The sequence below is a fragment of the Hypomesus nipponensis genome, chromosome 14 (genome assembly GCF_054491055.1).
Source record: "Hypomesus nipponensis isolate SF chromosome 14, ASM5449105v1, whole genome shotgun sequence".
Classification (NCBI taxonomy): domain Eukaryota; kingdom Metazoa; phylum Chordata; class Actinopteri; order Osmeriformes; family Osmeridae; genus Hypomesus; species Hypomesus nipponensis.
Genome location: NC_140374.1, coordinates 2,940,716 through 2,962,403, shown reverse-complemented (window position 1 = coordinate 2,962,403; position 21,688 = coordinate 2,940,716). Strand labels below are relative to the sequence as shown.

The following is a 21,688-nucleotide window of genomic DNA, read 5'->3' as shown; positions in this document are numbered from 1 at the left end:
GGGGGGGGGGGTTGTGAGGAAAGGATGCAGGGAGGGAAGAAGAAAAGATGACTGCAGGGATCAGACTGATTATTTTTAATATCTGAAGTTGAGAGATAATATTGATCAGATGGTTTATTTACGTATTACTAGCCTACATTTACCGTGATATATTTACTTAGAGATTCGATGTGCCTACTGTGTAAATAACTTTACTGATCACTATAGATGTATTATTAAAACTTGTAGGTTAATTATGGGATTTGTAGAATGTAAATCGTGTTTTTTCCTGTAACAGCCGTCAACAAACCAACGTGTGATCGCTCTAGCCGCTTCGCCTTTTATGATCGTTGACGATTGTTAATTTCAACCACAAGGTGTCATCCTTGAGCTGTGAGAGTTGATTGGCAGGCGCCCCTAGGAGCTCCCAAGACCCCGTCGGAGTTCCTCCTCCCAAACCAATCCAGTCGGGAGCAGGGCGGGATGTGCCTGCTCGATGACGTCTCCACTTTCTAACTTCCCATCCACTCTGTCTCGACATGGCGTAGGGATTTTGAGGGTCGGAGGGCTGATATTGTAGCAGAAAAGGTTAAAAGTGTATGATATAAACGGCTCAAGTTTGGGTTTTGGTGAATTTGGAAACTTCCATCGTGGGAATTGTAAAGTTGGTTTCAAAGTTTGGGTGAGTGTGTTTTTGGTGCAGTGATTTATATCCGGGCAGAATATTGTAGCCGCTGTGATTCAAGTACAGCATAATAGTAAGCTATTGGTTAGGCTTCAATGTATGCTGGGTAGTCTACCAACTCTTATTATACTTGTTAGTTTCATTAACAATAAAGAACTTCCTTAAAAAGGAAAAGTGATATGTATCACTTGCTATTAACTAAGGTTTTTCTTCAAGCTACTTCAAGCCCATGAATGTTAGCCATCCAATTTGTTTTACGGTTTCACTTAAAAGTCTCTGTGGATACAGTATGCGTTTATGTATTCTCCCAACACCATGCAGTGTAATATTGGACATCTTATGTAGCCTATTTTTAACCGTCTGTGTTGGCTGTTTTTTTCCCTCGCGTTCTAGTTAACGTTACTTGGCTTGTTCTACTAATCGAGTCTGGATACAAATGTCCAGTAGCACAGACCTAATGGCATACAGTTCCCAGTCACCTTTTGGGGTAATTGACTTCATGACTTTGTCTCTTGTTTATTGGACAGTTTTTGTCCTTTGTCCCAGAAATGCCAAATACGACGTGCTCTCTTAACTAAACATAAGGTGGATTGAGCATTTAAAGGTTATAAATGCACATTCCTTCAAATGATCAAATGTTACCACTATGTTAATGCGTGGTAACAAAAGCGTCGGCTATAACATGCCTAAATGTCTCACCGATGTTAACATTGGTAGACAATATTGTCTAGCGAGGGACTGGAAAGGCTACATTTCCCTCAAGGCTGGAATGTTCCTACAAACCAAAAATGTCATCGACAAATGACAGCTTCAAGTTCGGATGTAGTAGGTTAAGTCACAGTAGACTATGTACTAGCAGAAAAGCTTAGCTAAAACTACGAAAGCAAAAGGGAATAGGCTATATTAGTTGTAGATTGATAAACTGTTGATTTGGGATGGATTCAAAGAAACTTTCATTCTGCATGTGTCATGGTATACTATTGGTAGCCTTTGAGTCATTGGGTTCTGTTTATTACATTTTATATAGGCTAGGCCTACACAACTTCTGTCCAAGCCTCACAAACGCTGCATTTTGACAGTTTACCAAGCTATGTATAGACTGGGGGAAGGCCCCTGAATCTGCTTGTCCGACACTCTCCTCGATGTTCGTAGGCATATTAAAAGAAATGTGTTTCCCCGCTCTCACCCGGGTCACAAATAGCTGGGGTTGCTTTCCAAGCAGCGCTACCTCAGGGTGGTGGATGCCTGACTCCCTCCGCTCCATGCGGAGCCGCGTCTGCATAGCGCCAGCCTGACGTGGTGCCCCCTAAACGGCTCAACACTGGGTGGACTTTACAGGTGAAACATGTTTGACACCACAAATACTATGTCTCACCATAGCCTATACCACTGAGGCTATGTAGGCTGGATTATCCACAGGACTGAGAGGTCAAAATTGTCAATGTCTTTTCAATGTATTATATTTTGTCTGTGTATTTTTGTGGTACGTTTTCTAATGGACTGTTGTCAGACAAGTTGAACTGAATTGGTGATACTTTGGTTTACCAGTGGACAGAGAATGGATCTAGTGGCTATTCACTCAGAACAATTCACAGACACCTCAATGTATGAGGCAGTTCCACCCAACATTATGGATGCTGAAGTATTTTCAGAGGGAAAACGTCTGCACATAGTGGGGCCCAGCACGGAAACAACAGCATTCGTGATTCGTTCTGTCTCCTTACTTGAAAGAGCATCATGGTGAAATGGTTTCAGTGCCGTGGGAAAGATAAATCAAGCACACCCAAGTACTTAACAGTATTTGAAACGACCGGGTCTGGTAGTCGAAGGGCATCTCAGAATGTCATGTCATCATTCAGCTTCTCTGTTTAACATTTGAGTTCAGTTCAACATCTCCTGGAAAAACAACACAGTCCGCTGTGCTTATGCAGACAGAGGAAGACACGCAGATCTTCACCCGGGTTGTAAATTCCTCCCAGAGTTCAACTGCCAGCCCACAGCTCCACGCAGGCCCAGCCTTCCACTCCTCAGAGCCAGCCTTCCACTCCTCAGAGCCAGCTTCTACTTGCAGGGCTGCGAGTGGCCCTCGGGGCACAGTTTTCTCCCTGCGTGTGCCAGGATGGAGGGATCAGTCAGAGAGAGACCGGGAGGCACTGGGCCAGGACATGCTCTGCACCCTCTCGTTGCTGTGCCGTGACTGAGGATAGACTACCATGCTCTTTGAGGCCCTAAGGTGAAGCCTCTGAAAGGCCATTAGTGACAGAATCTCCTCTTCATGGGTCTCCTCTTCTCTGCTCTCCCCTCCCCCCCCCCCCCTCTATTCTCTGATAAGATCAGCTGTGAATGCAGTGAAGTAGTGGGGGTAAAGCAAACTGGCTGTGGCTTACTCTTTTGTACGCAGCCCGTTGTAAAATCCTGCCAACACACACAATAGTCTCCAGTGTAGGTCTCCTTGGCTGCGATGAGTGGTGGTTACTGAAGACACGGACGCTTTGTGTGAGGACAAGACAGATTATTTGCGACCTCTTGTTTTTTTTGAGGGCTTAACTAATAAGTTGATGAGAGCCAAACAGGACATGGGGGATGGGAGGGGGGGGGGGGGGCGACATACAGATGCTGTGAAATAGCATGTGTGATTTCACTGCCTTGTAAAGTCTAGGGGAACCTTGCTGCAGGGCAGAAACCCCGTGGCAGCCCTTTTTCATGGCAGGATCGCTAGACAGGTTAGTCACCCAGGCGGAACGGGAGGCCGTCCTGCAGCTCAGGCCTGAGCGGATCTCCCCCGTCGTCAGGTGTGCTGGTTCTGTATCTCTGCCCAGCGCTGGGAGCACAGCCCATGACACGACAAAAGGCCTGGGAGGTCATGCGACGTTCAGATAGTTCAAAGTGCTCCACTTGAGAGTGGGTAGGTGACAAGTGGGTGACAGTGGGAGGAGCGGAGCATCTGGTGCTGGGCCGGTGTGTTTAGACTGTGTTTGCCAAGGGCCGGGTGGGAGGCATAACCTTATCTGTCTTGACTACAAGCTGTGCTGAGCTGTGCTATGCTGAGCTGTGCTGAGCGAGGGGGGGGGGGGGGGAGACGGGCCTGGTGCTAGCAGCTTGAGCTGGAGATCTTCATGGTACACAACCATCAACAAGCTTCCTACCCATACAGAAGACATTGTCTTAGTGTACACATCAGTCCGATAACCTATAAATGGTATATCATAAATTGTGTTGACGGACATTCTGAACACCATTCCTTTCATAATTGTCATTATGACGATCAAGACCAGGTAATGCAGGTTTCAATTTTTGCTGATTTTATTTTTATTTTTTGCTGCATAAATGACAAAATATTCCATTCTGAACATTTCTGGAACTAGAAGAGATGTGACGAAACAACTTTAGAAATGCTAACCATGCACATATTAATTGTCAGCTACATAACAAAAGTAACATGAAGGACTTGAATCTAAATAAATAAGGTGAGCTGAGCTAGCTTCATTTCTGCTGCTCACCCCAGTGTGCAGACAGGGTTCTCCAGGTGTGGACCGCAGGGTGATCTGAAGGAGAGACTGGTCACAGCATGATGTCGCTTCTTTCAACCTCTCATCTCACTGTGAGCAGAGATGGCCTGACGTGTTCATGTCTGTTTCTTTTCCAAATAAAGGGCAGATTTGACCTCAGGAATGCTCAAATGACACAGTAGGAGGCGGGTGGGTGGCTTTCCAGAAAGATGTGAGACCTGCCCAAGAAGTGTGTGTGTGTGTGTGTGTGTGTGTGTGTGTGTGTGTGTGTCCGCTTTGGTTTTAAAGAACAGGTTTAGCTGAATAGGAATGCTGTGTTTTTCGGGGGGGCGGGGGGTTCTCCGAATTTGGGGCCCCTAAAAATGGCTTCTCACTCGTCCCCAAACAAGAGAGACTGGTGTCCCTGATGACAGCGAACTCTTTGTGCCAGTAACCATGGTTAAAAGGCTTAATTGAAATTCTAAATATGTCCAGCAACTCAGCCCTGCAGCCACAGTAGGAAACACAGGGACTGAAATGATCCTGAGATCCTAAGATCCATTTTAGATGGGATTCCGCCTATAGGGAGGAAGATAATACTGTTGTTTTAGTGTAAAATACAGTGACATCGAAGCTACTGTGTCTGAGAACATGCAGACCTATCTGTTAGCTGTATAAATTACATGATGAGGCCAAAAGTATGTGAACACCTTACCTACTGTATGTGAGCTTTTTGGATATCCCATTCCATAACTATGGGCATTAATATGGATTTCATCAAGCACAAACAGGAAAGGGAGCTTCCCCTAAAGTTTGAAGAACAGAATAGTCTAGAATGACATTTTATGCCATTAATATTCATAAGGGTTCTAGCCCAAAACCATGAAAAAATCCCCCACTGTTGGTTAGCTTGATAATGCCCTCATGTACAAAGGGAGGTCCAAACAGAAATTCTGTGTCAAGTTTGGTGTGGAAAAACTGGCCTGTGCAGATCCCTGAATGAATTACAGTCTAAACACCTTTTGGATAATTTCAAGATCTAATCACTCAACATCATTGCCCAACCTCCCATTATGCCCTCGTGGGGGAATGGAAGCAAATCCTGCAATCAATATTCCAACATTTATCACCTCTTGTTTAAATGTCTATTTTCTGTTTGAAGGCCCCAGCGAGTGTTGCTGTGGGGTTCGCAGCACACAAGGGCTAACTCCTCATCGGGTGGTTTACAAAATGACAGGCGTAACACAGGTTCCTCTCTCACAGCTGAACTTGTAAAAAGCCTAACTGCTGCCATGGGGTTTATTGGCTTTAGTCTACTGTTCCAGAGTTTATTTTGGGCTGGGGGAAGAATCCAAATGCTACGGGCAATTCTGTTTACATTTACATTTAGTCATTTGGCAGACGCTCTTATCCAGAGCGACTTACAGTAAGTACAGGGACATTCCCCCCGAGGCAAGTAGGGTGAAGTGCCTTGCCCAAGGACACAACGTCATTTGGCACAGCCGGGAATCGAACCAGTGACCTTCTGATTACGAGCCCGATTCCTTATCCGCTCAGCCATCTCACTCCCCCCACTGTTTCCCCCCTGACAGAGAAGGATTGCATGTCTCCTCCACTGCAAACACTCCAGGATATCCAAGACCGATGCCATGTTGCTTTCATCAGCTGAACTACACTGTAGCCCAAAGCCACTCTCTGTCCTCGCCAGCCAGACAGGAACTTAGCAGTTCTCCAACCTGCTAGTTATACACATGTTAACTGGGCTAGCTTTTCTGTCCTCATGTTCTACCTAACATCAACGCTGCAAAGCTTGCGGCCAGGAAACCGCCTGACCATGTGATCTAGTCAGCGGTGAGGTACACCCAGGGATGCTGTGTTGTAGTTGGGGACCCTAAGCCTGACTTGGTGGACCCTAAGCCTGACTTGGTGGCTTAGCTCATCGGCGAACAACACGTCTCCAACTGAAGGCTTCTGGTCTACTCTTCCTGCAGGGTTCAGAGCGAGCAAGGAAGATGATGTCAGATGCCAGTGACATGTTGGCTGCAGCTCTGGAGCAGATGGATGGGATTATAGCAGGTAAGAAGGTTTAACCTGCTCTGGTCTAGCCTGGCCTGGTCTAGCCTGGTTTGGTCTAGCCTGGTTTGGTCTAACCTGCTCTGGTCTAGCCTGGACTGGTCTAGCCTGGACTGGTCTAGCCTGGACTGGTCTAGCCTGGCCTGGTCTAACCTGGCTTGATCTGGTCTGGTTTAATCTAGCCTGGTTTGGTCTAGCCTGGCCTGGTCTAACCTGGTCTGGTCTAGCATGTCTGGTCTAGATAAGTCTGGTCTTGTCTTGTCTAGCATTACACTACATGCCATTTACATTGCTGTGTAATGTAATGTTACATACATGTCTATTCTGGTCAGGTCTAGTCTGAACTGGTCTGAGCTGGTCTGGCCAAAACCAATTCCTCTCAGGACAAACAAAGTACCACAGCTCTCTGTCGATGCGGACGGAAAGAATGTTGTCAGGAAATCTGTCAGAACTGGAAATGTTGATGTACTGATAGGTTACGTATGCCTCTACAGCATCTTCACCAGGACTGTGTTCCATCTGCAGCAGAACAGTTACTAATGCACAGAGCGTGTGTGTGTGCGTGGACAGTGCAGAGCCGTAATCCTATTCTTCTGCTTTGGTTAATTATAGAACTGACATTTCAGTTAACCGTCAGATCACATGATGTGTCTCTCCCAGTAGCGTTGGCCAGTGTTCTGTCCTCATCCTGGCTCCTGGGCCTCTGGCTGTGCGGACCTCTCTCTCTGCTTTGTTGAGTCTCCAGAATTCCTCACTTGTCTGGTGTGTTAAGTCCTCTAATGGCTCAGTGATGTAATGCTGTCCACTCGTCTGTGGTAAACACTGCCAGAAGCTAGCGGTGGTAGGGCTGGCTAAACAGAACCAGCAGTTCCATACGAACAAACGACAAATACCCGACGTGCTGATGTGTGTCTGCATTCCTCTGGACTGTGTTTTTGTTGTTGTTGTCTTGGCTTTCTCTGGTGTCTCTGTGGTCTTATTCCTCTAGTCTCTGTGCACCTCTCACTCCCTGCCAGGCTCCAAGGCTCTGGACTACTCCAACGGGCTGTTTGACTGCCAGTCCCCCACCTCTCCCTTCCTGGGCAGCCTGCGGGCCCTCCACCTGCTGGAGGACCTGCGTGGGGTGCTGGACGTGATGGACACGGAGGAGAGGGAGGGGCTACGCTGCCAGATACCTGACGCCACGGCTGACAGCCTGGCCGAGTGGCTGCAGGGGCACCTGGTGAGACGCACACACACAGACACACACACACACACACAGGGACACACACACACACAGGGACACACACACACAGGGACACACACAGGGACACACACACACACACAGGGAAACACACACACAGGGACACACACACACAGGGACACACACAGGGACACACACACACAGGGACACACACAGGGACACACACACACAGGGACACACACAGACACACACACACACACACACACACAGGGACACACACACACACAGGGAAACACACACACAGGGACACACACGGACACACACACAGGGACACACACACACAGGGACACACACAGGGACACACACACACACACACACACACACACACGGACGGACACACACACAGGGACACACACGGACACACACAGAGGGACACACACACACACAGGGACACACACACACACAGACGGACGGACACACACACAGGGACACACACACAGGGACACACACACAGGGACACACACACAGACACACACGGACGGACACACACACAGGGACACAAGGACACACAAACATAGGGACACACACACACAAATAGGAAAACATGTCGAAGTGTGCAAAAAACAGACAACTTCTCTGCTCTTAGCTCTGCCCCCTCAGGACCTGACAACAATGTCTTCTGTCAGAGCATCTGTGATTGGCCCTCTCTGTCAACACTGGAGGTATTTGAATGCTTCCTGTTTGGGGCAGAAAGACAGACAGAGACTCTTTTCAAGTCAAACATCTTGTCATCAGGTGCGTGTGAGCAGCAGAGCTCTGGTTGGTTGGCCTGTTTAGTGGTGTGTGCCAGTGGAGATACTGAGAATGTTCCGGAAACTGTCTGAGTGAAAACAGACATTGGTGGTTAAGCTGCTTCATTCATTCTCTGGGTTGTGAAGTGTCTTTAGTAACTTTCCCTTCTAAGAAGCCCTGTCTAAGCAGTGCCGTCTGAGCAAGCGGCCAGTCTTGGGGTAGCAGAGCAAAGTGTTGCTGTGTAGCTGTCCCTGGGAAGGAGAGATAAGGCCCAGGTGTAGTCACAGGGCGCTCGGGAAACCAGTCTGCTGTCTGGGGAACTGCTGTGTGGGACTGGGCAAGAAGCCAGGGAAATGCCAGAGAATGCATGTAATACTCTAACAGTGTGTGTGTGTGTGTGTGTCTACATGCTCCAGCCAAGGCTTTTCCCTCTGCCTTTTAAGATGGGGTTGGGGTGCATAAGGGCAAATGCCAAATGGACAACGTACGTTGAGGCAGTATCAGTGAAGCCATTATCCACGCATTTTTTACATTCTAAAACGTTTTTCTTCCCACATCAATCTCAAACCAGCTCCAACACAAGAACATCAAGGGGCCCACGCTCCAACACTGACTTCCCTCTGAAACTATTCTCCCTCTCTCTTTCTGTCTAACCTCTGGCCCCGCTCTCTGTTTCCGCAGTCCAATGGGCACATGTCCATGGGGCAAGACACCTACCAGGTGCGTCTGTCCAGGCTGGAGAGTGACAAGGAGTCCCTGGTCCTCCAGGTACCTTACCTTCAGCACACGTTACTACGATACTGTTGAGGACCTTGTAGTACTACTGAACACTGCTCACTAGGGTTTAGAGTATTGGGTAGAAATATTGAATACTGCTCGCCAGGGTTAGAGTATTGTTGAGTACTACTTCCTATTGCGTCGTATTGTTGAGTACTGTGCGGTTGTGTGGAGGCTAAGCGGCGTGCTCTGGTACGACCCTGTGACGCCTGTGTGCAGGTGAGCGTGCTGACAGACCAGGTGGAGGCGCAGGGAGAGAAGATCAGGGACCTGGACATGTGCTTGGACGAAAACCGGGAGAAGCTCAACGCCACGGAGGAGATGCTCCAGCAGGTGGGTTTGTTGGGGGCGGGGGGTGGGGGGTGGGGGGGGGCGCCATCCACACTGTGATTCTGTCAAATCGTAGGTCCACTGGATTTGGCTTAACGCCCTAAAGGGACGCAACGGGTCAGTCACATCGATCTTATCTAAGTGCAAAACAAACGCACCTCAAATACTTCCCTGTATTATCTGCAGGTATGTTGATATTAGGGACTTACGTCCTTAGATCTATTCCTGCGCAGACTTGCACAAGCAGCAGTTCAGCTTCACCCTGTCCATCTCTTCTGGGAATGACCGTCTCTGTTGTTTCAGGAGCTCCTGTGCAGGTCAACGCTGGAGAACCAGAAGATGGACCTCATAGCCGAGGTGTCCAACCTCAAGATGAAGCTGAACTCCTTGGAGAAGGATAGGCTGGACATCGATGACCGGTTCAGGGACAGTGAGGTAATGGGAGTCATCCAAGCCTCGGGAATGCACTTGTTTTCTTTCCGGCTCTGTATGTCTTTCTTGCTATTAGTCTCTCCTCTCTCTCTCTTTCCTCCTCTCTCTCTTTCTCCCTCCACCTCTACATCCCCCTCTCTCACACACATAAGAAGACAAACAGTGGTCTATGCAGTCACACACCTGTGCGGGGGAGGGACAGCATGTGTCTTCATGTGTGCTTGCAGCTGTGTTTGTGGGGAAGAACAGCGGAAGGCTACGTTGCAAGGGAATGGCGACGTGCGATGGAGAGGGCCGAGAGACTAAAAGACTGCAGCAGTGCCTTGTTTCAAGAACATGCGCTGTTCTCGTACATTACGTTCATGGTTAACAGGGCCTCAGGGAATGAGTGTTTTATGCAAGCCTCTGGTTCTATGGTTAAGACAGGGAAGGAAGAGAGATGTTCTTGTTTACTGGGGGGGGGGGGGGGGGGGGGGGGGGAGAAAGCGAGAGGGGGTTTCTGGATCTGGATGAACTGCGTACGGCTCTTGGACAACTCTCAAACACGTCATGTTGTTGTTGTAGTGGCAAAGCCAGTCCGCTGGAACACTGGGCTTCTGTCCATGTTCCGATTCACATTGCCCCACCCCCCACCCTCCACCCTCCAGGAAGTGGTCCTCTCCTGTCTTCTTCACTCCACAGCTGTTTGGGAACAGTAGTTCTCTCCGAGGACAGTGGTCCTCTTTAAACCAGAGCCCTCTTATTAATCTCTATGTGAATCCAATGTTTATGGTGTTTCGACACGAGAAAGGAATTTAGCCATAGCTTGGAGAAAAAAATGACTCGTGTTTATGCAACTCTGCAATGAGGCAATCAGGGGCCAGACTAGCACTGAAACCAACATACTATAAATCTCACTCACTTCTACCCAAAACATGTTCTCACTCTGCCCTTGGCAGCCTCTCCCACCAAATGCAGTCTGGGTAATGCAGTCTTTCTGACTTCTCCCAGGACCTGGTCCTGGAGATCAACGAGCTGAGGTACAGAGTGACAGAGATGGAGAACGAAAGACTACAGTATGAGAAAAAGCTCCGATCTACAAAGGTGAGTTGTCCTGGTTACAGCGTCGAAAGGAATGCCTGAGCATCCATGTTTGACAGTAGAGTAACTCAAGTATTCTTCTTCTTTACCTCGTGACACTGAGCTGTTGTCTCTTCCTTCTGTGACTTCTGATGTTCTTTGGTGTCCTTCCTTCGCCCTTGTAGTTTGTCTTTCTCTTATGGTGTCTCTCTTCTTTCTTTCTTCTTGGGCTCCCCCCTGCTTTCTTGGCTTGCTTCTCGACGATAGTCGCTTATGGCCAAACTTTCTAGCTTGAAAATCAAGGTGGGCCAGTTACAGTATGAGAAGCAGAGGAAGGAGAACCAGCTCCAGGCACTGAAGGTCCGCTTCTATCTGCCTCTCTGCTCGCTCAACCCCATCGCTTCTCCTTCATATCCCAGTTTTTGTTTGTGTTTACAGCGGGAATGATTGTAACTGGTGTGCTTGTGTGTGTGTGTGTTTCTGCACACTTATCTGAGTAGAGATGAAAGTAAAAATTCATTGAACCGACATAAGATTGTTCAAATGGCAAAAATATAAATAAATCAGACTTATCAGCATGCTTAAATAACTGGAACAACGTCCATTTCAAAAAACAAAAACAGCTAAATCACTTACTTCCCAATATGGTAGGGTGAAAGGTACAAATTAAATGTACCCAGAAATGCCACTTCCTGTATGCTACGTCCACAAGGCACCAGATTAAGCGTATCACATATTTTACCAAACCACAGTCATGTGTTCATCGTGGACGCTCATGGACTCTCTGCCCTCGTTCGGCTGGAGTCGAGTTTGTTTTCTTTTATTCATTCCCTCCCCTCTTTGTCTCCACTAACATACTTTCTCACTATCATTCCCCTGATGTTTGCTTTGGGAGGCCCTGGTGCCCTGCACCCTCCAGTTCCTGCAGTCTGCTTCATGCAGACTTCCTGTTAGAATCCTGTTGACTCATCAACTGCACTACCAATACACACCAGTGCTGACCTCCATCTGCCTCTGTCCATCTCTCTCTGTCTCTGTCTCTCTCTCTGTCTCTCTCTTTGTCTCTCTCTCTCTGTCGCTCTCTCTCTCTCTCTCTCTCTCTCCGTCTCTCTCTCTCTCTCTCTCTGTCGCTCGCTCTCTCTCTCTCTCTCTCTCTGTCCATCACTCTCTCTCACTCTCTCTTGTTCTCCCTCCCTCACTTGCTTCTCTCTTCTCTTCTGTATAGTTGAAGGTGAGGTGTTTGGGGGAGGGGGTAGTATGGGGGTAGTGTTGTGTGTAGACTTATACAAGTGTTGAGGGTGGTTTTGGTGTAGTGCTCTGTGTAGTGTCAGGATGTAGTGTTGGGGGTGGTGTTAAGGAAGTGTAGGGGTTGTGTTGGCGTCGTCTTGTGTGTAGTCTCAGTGCACTGTAGGGTGTGAGTTGGGGTAGTGTTGTGTGTAGTGTTGTGGAGTGGTTGTGTCTGACTGGTGTCCGGTGTTGGCAGGAGGAGCTGGGTGTGCTGAGGAGACAGCTGGACGAGCGAGACGGAGAGCTGAGGAGGGGCCAGGATCAGACGGGCTTCAGACCCCCTGGAGGTCTGGGCGGCCCAGAGAGAGGTGAGACCACAGGACCTGCTGGGGCCAGTGCACCTCGCAGTTCACCTCGCCGTCTCTGTGTCTTGATGCTTCTTAAAACCAGGCGCATACTGCATATCTGCATCAGTCAACATACTCAACTTTATATTGAACAAGAATGAATTCTAGTATCATGGACTGATGTGGCTGTGAAATGATTTAGTACCTTATGTACCCTGCAACGATGAGTCCAGAGAATCCTACATTGACCATGTTCAGAAACTACAGACAGTTTTTGTTGTCGTAACTGTGTATCCTGTTCAGTCTCCCACCCAGACGAAACTCTTAAACAGAGGCTGAAAGAGAAACGTAAGGAGTGTTGGATGTCTGTGTAAGCCGCTCGCCTCTCCCCTGGCCCCTCCCTGTCTGCATGCGAGGGCATGACCTGTTTCAAACCCTGCTTGTTCCTGACCCCCCAAACACTCCTCCCTCCCTCCCCAGACCAGTGTTCATCTCAACACTGCCTGGCGGGCCAGGCTTGCCCTCCCTTTCTCTTTCGGCTCCAGCATCCTTCAAAAAGGAGACCAGGTTCACCAGTGGCCCAGTAAGCAGGGTTCATATACAGCGTATTGAAACTTCAATAGGTAACATCAAAAAAGACATTCAAATATGACAAACAGCGATTTAGCGCTTTAATCCAGCTCGGTGTTTGATTGACAGTGGTTTGACAAATAAGACAAGGAGGAAGGCAAGCTTCACCGAAGGCGATTGGCTGGAAAGTAGCGGCACGCCCCCAAAAAGAATACATTAACTTTCCACTGGCAGTATGTTTATAGCGGACAAAACCTTTCTTTTTTTTTTTTTTACAGAACAATACTACCTCTAAACTATGTTTGATTTGACACTCACTTGTCACTTCAGGGGGCTGAAACATTTATTTGTTGCTGTGGTCGAGACAAATCAAGTGCACCTATGTTACAGTATTTGAGTATTGGAAGCCCGAGGTCAGGTGTGTCCCCTTGTGACAGGCCAGGTTGTGAGAGCTCCTGTGTCACCCCTGAGGGAAGATGGATGGGTTTGGCTCACCTCACCTCCCTGCTGCCCCCTGCCTGTTCAGGCTGTGCTCACACGCTGCTACCCCTTCCTCCACCCCAGTCTCCCTCCTCTCCCTCTCCTCCTCCGATACGTCCATCACCCCCCCCACACACCTTCCTCCTCGCTAATCTGTGTCATGGTCCATCCTTCTCTTCATCACCTTGTCTCGCGTCTTGACGTCGTCACTGTAAATACGCACACACCCCCTTGTCACTTCAGTCAAGTCAAGGATCATACTCGCACTAAGCCAAAGGTCATAGAGTGCCTTACTTTATACAATAGACAAGTCTTTTAAAGCCCTCAAAGCAATCACCCCCCCATCCCACCCAGTAGCTGTGTGAGATCAGTTTACCAGTCAGCCTTCTGACCTGGCCCCCCCAGCCCCTCTCCCCCTGGCCCCCCCAGCCCCTCTCCCCCTGGCCCCCCCAGCCCCTCTCCCCCTGGCCCCCCCAGCCCCTCTCCCCCTGGGCCCCGCTGACGTGCGTGTCCTCCTCAGATGTGGAGGTGCAGAGGATGAAGAAGGCCGTGGAGTCCCTGATGGGGGCCAACGAGGAGAAGGTAAGAGCATGACACTCCGGCACTACTCGCGCGACTCCGTCGAGCTTCCCTTCCCTCAACCCGCCTCCTTCTTCGCCGCGTGTCCTTGCAGGATCGGAAGATCGAGGAGCTGAGGCAGTCGCTCCTGAGATACAACAAGGTCCAGGACATGGTCATGTCCCTGCAGGCCAAGAAAGGTCTGGAGCTTTTGGGGGCGGGGCGTGACGAGGGTGTGTCCGTTTCGAAAACCCCCTGTCGAAGGTGCTCGCTAAAACATCTGTTCCGTTCCAGAGAGAGACGGCGAGAGCGCGGAGGCTCTCGACAACGGCTCCATCTCTATGGCGATGGCCCGCGCGGTTGCCATGGAGCTGGAGCGGGAGGGGCTGGCGGGTGAGGAGGAAGTGATCGGAACGAGCCCAGATGAGGTAGGGTCCCCACACACACACTCTGACATGATGTCACAAACACTTAGACTGGCATGCTCTAGATAGCTCCGCCCCCAGGGTGCTGTCATCCAGTCTCTGAAGTAGCCAGTTGTAAATCACATCCCACGCCTTGGCTAAACACTCTGGAGGAGGTGATGTTAGGGGGTAGGAAGTGTTAATACCACGGTCAAATTACTTTGATAACATTCAGTGTCAGTTTGTGAATTAGCGATTGGTGAATTGGCGTCCATATCAATTAGGATTATCACTGGTGTTACTCTCCTCTGAACTCGATTCTGATTCTCTATTCTAGATGCACGATATATGATAGATGACTCGAGTTCTGTGTTCTGTGTCGACGTTGACTTGTGTTTTTGCTTCCCCTTGACCTCCTGTTCCATGCACAGCTGGAGATCCGCTTGACAGTGACTGAAGACCCCTCGCCCAGCCCACCAACCCGGCCAGCCTCTGACCCAGACCGGGGGCCAGACCGAGGGCCAGACCGGGGGCCAGACCGAGGGCCAGACCAAGGGCCAGACCGGGGGCCAGACCGGGGGCCAGACCCGGACCCAGCAGGGCCCGACAGGTGAGCAGCACCTCAGCTTCTCGTCAGCAGGCCCTGGGTGCTGGAGCGCATCTGAACCCTCATCTGAGTGGTCTTGGTGGTTTCAGGTCCCCTGACGGCGCCAGGGCGGGTAGCCAGGACAACCTGGATGGCAGGAACAGAGAACAGGTGAGGAGATGCCAAGATGGAGGCTCCAGTGGGGGGGGGGGGGGGGGGGGGGGTTCTCATCGGTCATAAACCGACTCCACCACTAGCTCCACACCGTTCTGTCTCAGCTTGTGTCATCCCCCTATCAGAAGCCAGCAGAGGTTGGCCTGTCTACTGCAGTCATCTATCTGAGTGTATAGCATATGCTGTTCAAACTGTGTTTGAGCTTTCTCACCTTTTCCTCTTCCTCTTGTGCTATCTTGCTTGCCAGAGGCCTGAGACTCTGCCGTTCCTAATAAAGGTTAGCTTGCTCATTGGGTGAGACCTCTGACTGTTAGTCTGTCTGTCTTCCTGTCTGTCTGCCTGACTTCCTGTCTGATTGGCAGCCTGACTGCGTCACACGTCATCCTCAAAAGTGTTTGCCAGCGCGCTTCACGGCACCCTGTGTATACGAGCTGTATGCAGGTGGTGCTCTGTGTGACCCGTCTCCTCCTCCTCCTCAGAACAAGGCCCGCGAGGAGGTGGCTAAGGTTAGCGACCGGCCTCCCAAGCCCCCCCACTCCTTGTCCTCTTCCCCCTCCTCCTCCCCCCGTGCCGCCCCCGCAGACGACACCGGCTTCGGGAGCCGGAAGGCTCGCTCCTCCTTCGGCCGGGGCTTCTTCAAGATCCGGGGGGGCAAGAGGACGGCCAGCGCCCCCAACCTGGGTAGGGGGGGGGGGGGAGGGGCACGCCGAATCTAGGGGACCTGTTGGAGGCTGGCTTGGACATGAGGGTTGCCTTTTTTCTTTTGAAGAGGCCTTGGCATGTTTGTTGATGTTTCCATTGTGAAGGTTGGGCTGGCTTCCTATGCTGCCTGTGCTGTGCCCGCACACTGTGTCTAAACCCCGTCATTTGCTGCCCACACCAGTGCTCTGTGCTTTGTGTGTGCTTTGTGTGTGTGTCTGTGTGTGCAGTTCTTGTGTGTTAATCTCTGCCCTCTGTTGTCCTCGTCCTGTCTGCTTTGTGCGACTTCGGAAGACCGCAATCGGAGTGCGAGCGCCCCTATGCTAGGTACAGTATGGAGCCATGTTCACTAGGACTAGCTAGGTACAGTATGGAGCCATGTTCACTAGGACTAGCTAGGTACAGTATGGAGCCATGTTCACTAGGACTAGCTAGGTACAGTATGGAGCCATGTTCACTAGGACTAGCTAGGCTAAGTAGGATCAGGGGAGATGCAACAAAGCTAACTAGAGACTACTTTGGCTCCTTTTTGCTGTGTAATTACACAGTAACTACAGCAGATGTAATTACACAGTAACTATAGCTGATGTAATTACACAGTAACTACAACAGATGTCTTTTCATACAACCACACCCACAACACCAGCAAATAATTCAGGTCAGATTGCTCTTTCTCTGGATGGCTTTAAGCGCCTTGTATGTTTTGTATGTCACTTTGTGCGTCTGCATGTTTCCTGTGTGGTGTGCGTGCACCATCATTCCTCCTCATTCTGACCAAGCCCCTCTGGCTCAGATTAAGAAACCTTTCTGGGATTTTTCTAATCTGTAGGATTATTGTAATTTAGTATTATCTTTAGCACAACACACACTGCTACGTGGTCTTTTTGACTTTTGATACAAGTAAAGAAATAGTACTCTCTACTGCATGCAGAGCTCGTATTGTATTCATCATGGACTCGATCATGGGTCCATTTAGGCCCCTGCCTAATCAGTGTGTCTGGGGTTCAAGTTGTAGTCCTGCCCATGGAAGTGTGTGTGGGAGTTGTAGTCCTGCCCATGGCAGTCAGTGTGTGTGGGAGTTGTAGTCCTGCCCATGGCAGTCAGTGTGTGTGGGAGTTGTAGTCCTGCCCATGGCAGTCAGTGTGTGTGGGAGTTGTAGTCCTGCCCATGGCAGTCAGTGTGTGTGGGAGTTGTAGTCCTGCCCATGGCAGTCAGTGTGTGTGGGAGTTGTAGTCCTGCCCATGGCAGTCAGTGTGTGTGGGAGTTGTAGTCCTGCCCATGGCAGTCAGTGTGTGTGGGAGTTGTAGTCCTGCCCATGGCAGTCAGTGTGTGTGGGAGTTGTAGTCCTGCCCATGGCAGTCAGTGTGTGTGGGAGTTGTAGTCCTGCCCATGGCAGTCAGTGTGTGTGGGAGTTGTAGTCCTGCCCATGGCAGTCAGTGTGTGTGGGAGTTGTAGTCCTGCCCATGGCAGTCAGTGTGTGTGGGAGTTGTAGTCCTGCCCATGGCAGTCAGTGTGTGTGGGAGTTGTAGTCCTGCCCATGGCAGTCAGTGTGTGTGGGAGTTGTAGTCCTGCCCATGGCAGTCAGTGTGTGTGGGAGTTGTAGTCCTGCCCATGGCAGTCAGTGTGTGTGGGAGTTGTAGTCCTGCCCATGGCAGTCAGTGTGTGTGGGAGTTGTAGTCCTGCCCATGGCAGTCAGTGTGTGTGGGAGTTGTAGTCCTGCCCATGGCAGTCAGTGTGTGTGGGAGTTGTAGTCCCAAGCTCTGCTGTCTCTGCCTGCTGGTCTCGTCACACACCCCTGGTTTCTCCAGCTGAGACGGAGCGCGAGGGCACCGAACATCTGGACCTGGCGGGCCTGTCCCAGAGGTCGACCACCAGCGACAGCACCCGCACGCTGCCCACCTCCCCTGAGGGGCAGAAGAAGACCAGGGGCATTAAGAAGCTGTTTGGGAAGTGAGTGCTGCTACTGGCCCTACGCCTGCTTCCCCAGAGGCCCACCGGGCTGTGGTAGATCTACTGATTCTGTTGTCTGTTGAAGCCTTTTTGAACAACGTGCTTAGTCCGCACCAACATGCAGCCGAAGGTGTTGTTTGCGATTTGCCGTTCCCTTGGGGCGTGGAAAACAGACCTGAGTCATGCAGTTCTGTCGAGGCGCGTCCCGGTCTGAACGTGTCGTTCCCCCTCCAGACTGAGGAGGAGTCAGTCCACGACCTTCAACCTGGACGACAACCTATCGGAGGGCGAGTTCAGGAGGGGCGGAGTCAGAGCCACAGCAGGCCCCAGACTTGGCTGGTCCAGGGATTTGCAGAGAAACAAGTTAGTGTGTCTTACTGTGTCTGATATGCCTGAGAAGACTAGTCTTGTTGTACTCATTCAGTGTTTAGGGATCTATTAAAGTAGGTATGCTATTGGTCAGTTGTAACCCCACCCCCCCCCCCTTCCCCTCAGTGAGCTGGATGCTCCGTTTGCACGGTGGTCGAGGGAGCAGGTGTGTGATTGGCTGCAGGAGCAAGGCCTGGGCCTGTACCTGAACATGGCTCGCTCCTGGATCTCGTCAGGGCAGACGCTCCTGCAGGCCTCCCAGCAGGACCTGGAGAAGGTGAGGAACACACTGCCACACAAACACACACTCCCACACAAACACACACAAACAACTCTTTTTGGACCCTCTCCATTCTCTCTGTCTTGTGTGTGTGTGTGTGTGTGTGTGTGTGTGTGTGTGTGTGTGTGTGTGTGTGTGTGTGTGCGCGCGCGTGTGTGTGTAGGAGCTGGGCATCAGGCACACCCTCCACAGGAAGAAGCTGCAGCTGGCTCTGCAGGCTCTGGGCTCCGAGGAAGAAGATGGCAAGGGCCGACTGGACTACAGCTGGGTGACCCGTCAGTACCACACACCTCCTCTCTGGTTCCTCTGGGCTCACACCCCCCCAGCACCAGCTTCATTCTCAGTGATCTCCTCTAGTCCATCCAGACACTAGATTGATGGATGGATGCAGCAGATTGATGGATGGATTGATGGTGATCTAGGTCAGTCGTTCCTTCTCTCCTTTCCTCTCCCAGGGTGGCTGGATGACATTGGCCTGCCTCAGTACAAGACCCAGTTCGACGAGGGCAGGGTGGACGGCCGCGTGCTGCACTACATGACCGTGGTGAGTGACAGAGGGCTGGCCGGCCGTCCGGCCTGTAAGCGTGGCTGCTGACGTGTGTTGTCGTTCCACCTGACTGTGCCGCCCGCCTTGCCTCCAGGACGACCTGCTGTCCCTGAAGGTGGGCAGCGTCCTCCACCACCTGAGCATCAAGAGGGCCGTCCAGGTGCTGCGGCTCAACAGCTACCAGCCCAACTGTCTCCGGCGCAGGCCTTCCGACGAGGTGGGTCCGGCGGAACACGTGGGCGTGTGTACAAATCAAAGGCGTGATCTTTTATCGTGGACTGTGCACTGGTTCAACCCCCTCAGAATAACATCACGCCGGCCGAGGTCTCGCAGTGGACCAACCACCGGGTGATGGAGTGGCTGAGGTCTGTGGATCTGGCCGAGTACGCCCCCAACCTGCGGGGTAGCGGCGTGCACGGGGGGCTGATGGTAAGACCTGGGAGGCCAGAGGCCGGGAGGCCACAACATGGAACTGTCCTGGAGGCATCCGTCGCTCTTCCTAAACCCCTCTTCCCCCCCTCAGGTCCTGGAGCCCAGGTTCAACGTGGACACCATGGCCCTGTTGCTCAACATTCCCCCCAACAAGACGCTGCTGCGCCGGCACCTGGCCACGCACTTCGGCCTGCTGGTGGGCACCGAGGCCCAGCAGAGCAAACAGGAGTGTCTGGAGAACCCAGACTACTCCCTGCTCACCGCCACCGCCAAGGTCAAGGTAGGTCACCGGACGGGCCGACATGATCGAGGTGGATCTCCAGGCTGTTGGCGTGGAAGTCAACGGTCATCGTCACATGGTTCACATGGTTATAAAGCGACGACAGTGCCTCGCATGGGCAGTACTGTGTAAATACTGACTATGAATCTTGGCTCTGAATCCTCTCTCTCTCTGCCCCCTATCCCCCCTATCCCCTAACCCCACCAGCCGAGGAAGCTATCATTTGGTAGCTTTGGGAGGAAGAGGAAGCAGGATGAGAACGAGGAGTACGTGTGTCCGATGGATGTGGAGATGCCCAAGGAGCGCAGCTTCCAGAAGGGCTTCGGGGTGGAGCTCCAGATCTTCGAGGACGACTTTGACCGTCTCGATCAGGTGACCGAGGCCCACTTCCTGGACTCCTTCCTAATGGGGGTGCCGCAGGAAACACTTCCTTTAGAACAAACCACATTAAGACCGAGGTGAACAAGAGGGATTTCGCTCACGAAGGAAACGGCCCTTCTCCGTTTTTAGCAGCACGAATCACCGTCCACGTGATTCAGTCTGTGACCAGCAGGTGGCAGCACCGGCACAGTCTGCTCTGGCTCCTACAGGTGAGGGGTCACTTGTGAGGTTGTGCCTGATCAACTTGGTGTCTGGTTTCAGATGGACGACTCGGAGGGCACCGTGAGGCAGATTGGAGCCTTCTCAGAGGGAATCCAAAACCTGACTGTGAGGACACATTGGACGTTTTTTCATCATAGACGTTAATGGTCAAATTGTCTTCGAAGTTCCAACCCCAATTCACTTTTCTTGATTCCACATCCAATCAGTTGCTGTTGTGACTTTGCGTGTCCTTGTTTCCAGAGCATGCTGAAAGATGATGAGTTCTTCAAAGAGATCTCCAACTCTCCCTGCCTCAGCGTGACTGACGACGACTCCAACGCATGAGGCCTTTGTCATCGTCGTTGTCGTGACAACCTGTGACCTTGTGCAGCCCTGTCCTTCCCCACCAGAAAAGACTCACTCACACACACACACACACACACACACACACACACACACACACACACACACACTGTTACACACACATACACACTCACATACTCCTCAAAAACCACCTTGTTTAGCATTACATTGTTCAATGAGCCAAAAAAAAGTTTTTTTTTAAATGTTTCTAGAAAAAGGGCAAAAATAGTGTTGGAGAGAAAGAGAATTGCCACTGTAGTGTGCCTACCAGCTGGTTACTGGAGACATTCATACTGACTGTTCTTATAGGTGCATCTGTCTGTGTGGGGTTCCTAGTTTCAATAGTGTCATCACCCATCAGATGATCATGAAGCATCCCATTTCAACAGAGGAGGAGATTTTGACGAAATCTAATATATCTTCTTTTTATATGCTTCAAGACTTTCAACCCTGTTGGGATGAAAAATAATGTACTCAAATGTCATGTGCTGTGCAGAGTTTCTACAGGTAATAACTTCACTGTTGAGTGAAACCCTTGAATCGCTGCTATGTTTGTGCATTATAAAGCCTCTATTTTAAGTGCAATGTGTGTATTTTTCCAACATATCTTTCCATACCGTTAACAATCCCAGTAATGTTTGCATGCATTTGCACCAACACATACTGCATAGTAGCACACTATAATAATACACACAAATCGAGTAGCATCTCATTGCATGCTGTTCAAGTCTTTCTCATTGACGAAATGGCCATGCTTTGTACTCCCGCTCTACTAACAGAAAATAGCGAGTTTTTTTTAATGATTAAAGTTAAAGTCAAGTGGACAGTTGCCAGTTAGTGTGATTCTTTTCAGATGACCATAGTGGCATGTGTAGAGATGAAACAATTACCAGAATGTCTCAATGTAAAGATCCTGTTATGCAAGTCTGATGACTGAGCAGAGAAAGGCGTTTTTGTGGTGTGCATTTCTAAAGGCCAATAAAGTAATTTAATCAGTCTTTTTGTTTTCTTATAGTCTTATTGTTTGTCTTTTAAGTGCTAA

General features: G+C 50.4%; 1 protein-coding gene across 5 annotated transcripts; it reads left to right on the top strand.

Moving 5' to 3' along the window:
* Positions 1-35: 35 nt before the first annotated feature.
* On the top strand, positions 36-21,644 carry ppfibp1b (PPFIA binding protein 1b). 5 transcript variants are annotated; one of them, XM_084672003.1, is made up of 28 exons: positions 36-661; positions 6,144-6,228; positions 7,242-7,447; positions 8,882-8,968; positions 9,197-9,310; positions 9,611-9,742; positions 10,730-10,822; positions 12,282-12,393; positions 12,676-12,720; positions 13,943-14,004; positions 14,096-14,180; positions 14,275-14,408; positions 14,816-14,994; positions 15,081-15,141; positions 15,392-15,421; positions 15,624-15,825; positions 16,138-16,170; positions 17,652-17,793; positions 18,028-18,156; positions 18,289-18,439; positions 18,606-18,717; positions 18,898-18,986; positions 19,084-19,206; positions 19,293-19,418; positions 19,513-19,701; positions 19,909-20,073; positions 20,344-20,409; positions 20,545-21,644. In XM_084672003.1, exons 2-28 carry the CDS (start codon positions 6,165-6,167, stop codon positions 20,626-20,628), a joined length of 3,015 nt encoding a protein of 1,004 aa, XP_084528129.1. In that variant the 5' UTR covers positions 36-661; positions 6,144-6,164; the 3' UTR covers positions 20,629-21,644. The 5 variants fall into 5 exon arrangements, with proteins under 5 accessions (XP_084528129.1, XP_084528132.1, XP_084528130.1 ...); XM_084672006.1 differs by lacking the exon at positions 12,676-12,720; XM_084672004.1 differs by lacking the exon at positions 15,392-15,421.
* The last annotated feature ends 44 nt before the right edge of the window (positions 21,645-21,688 follow it).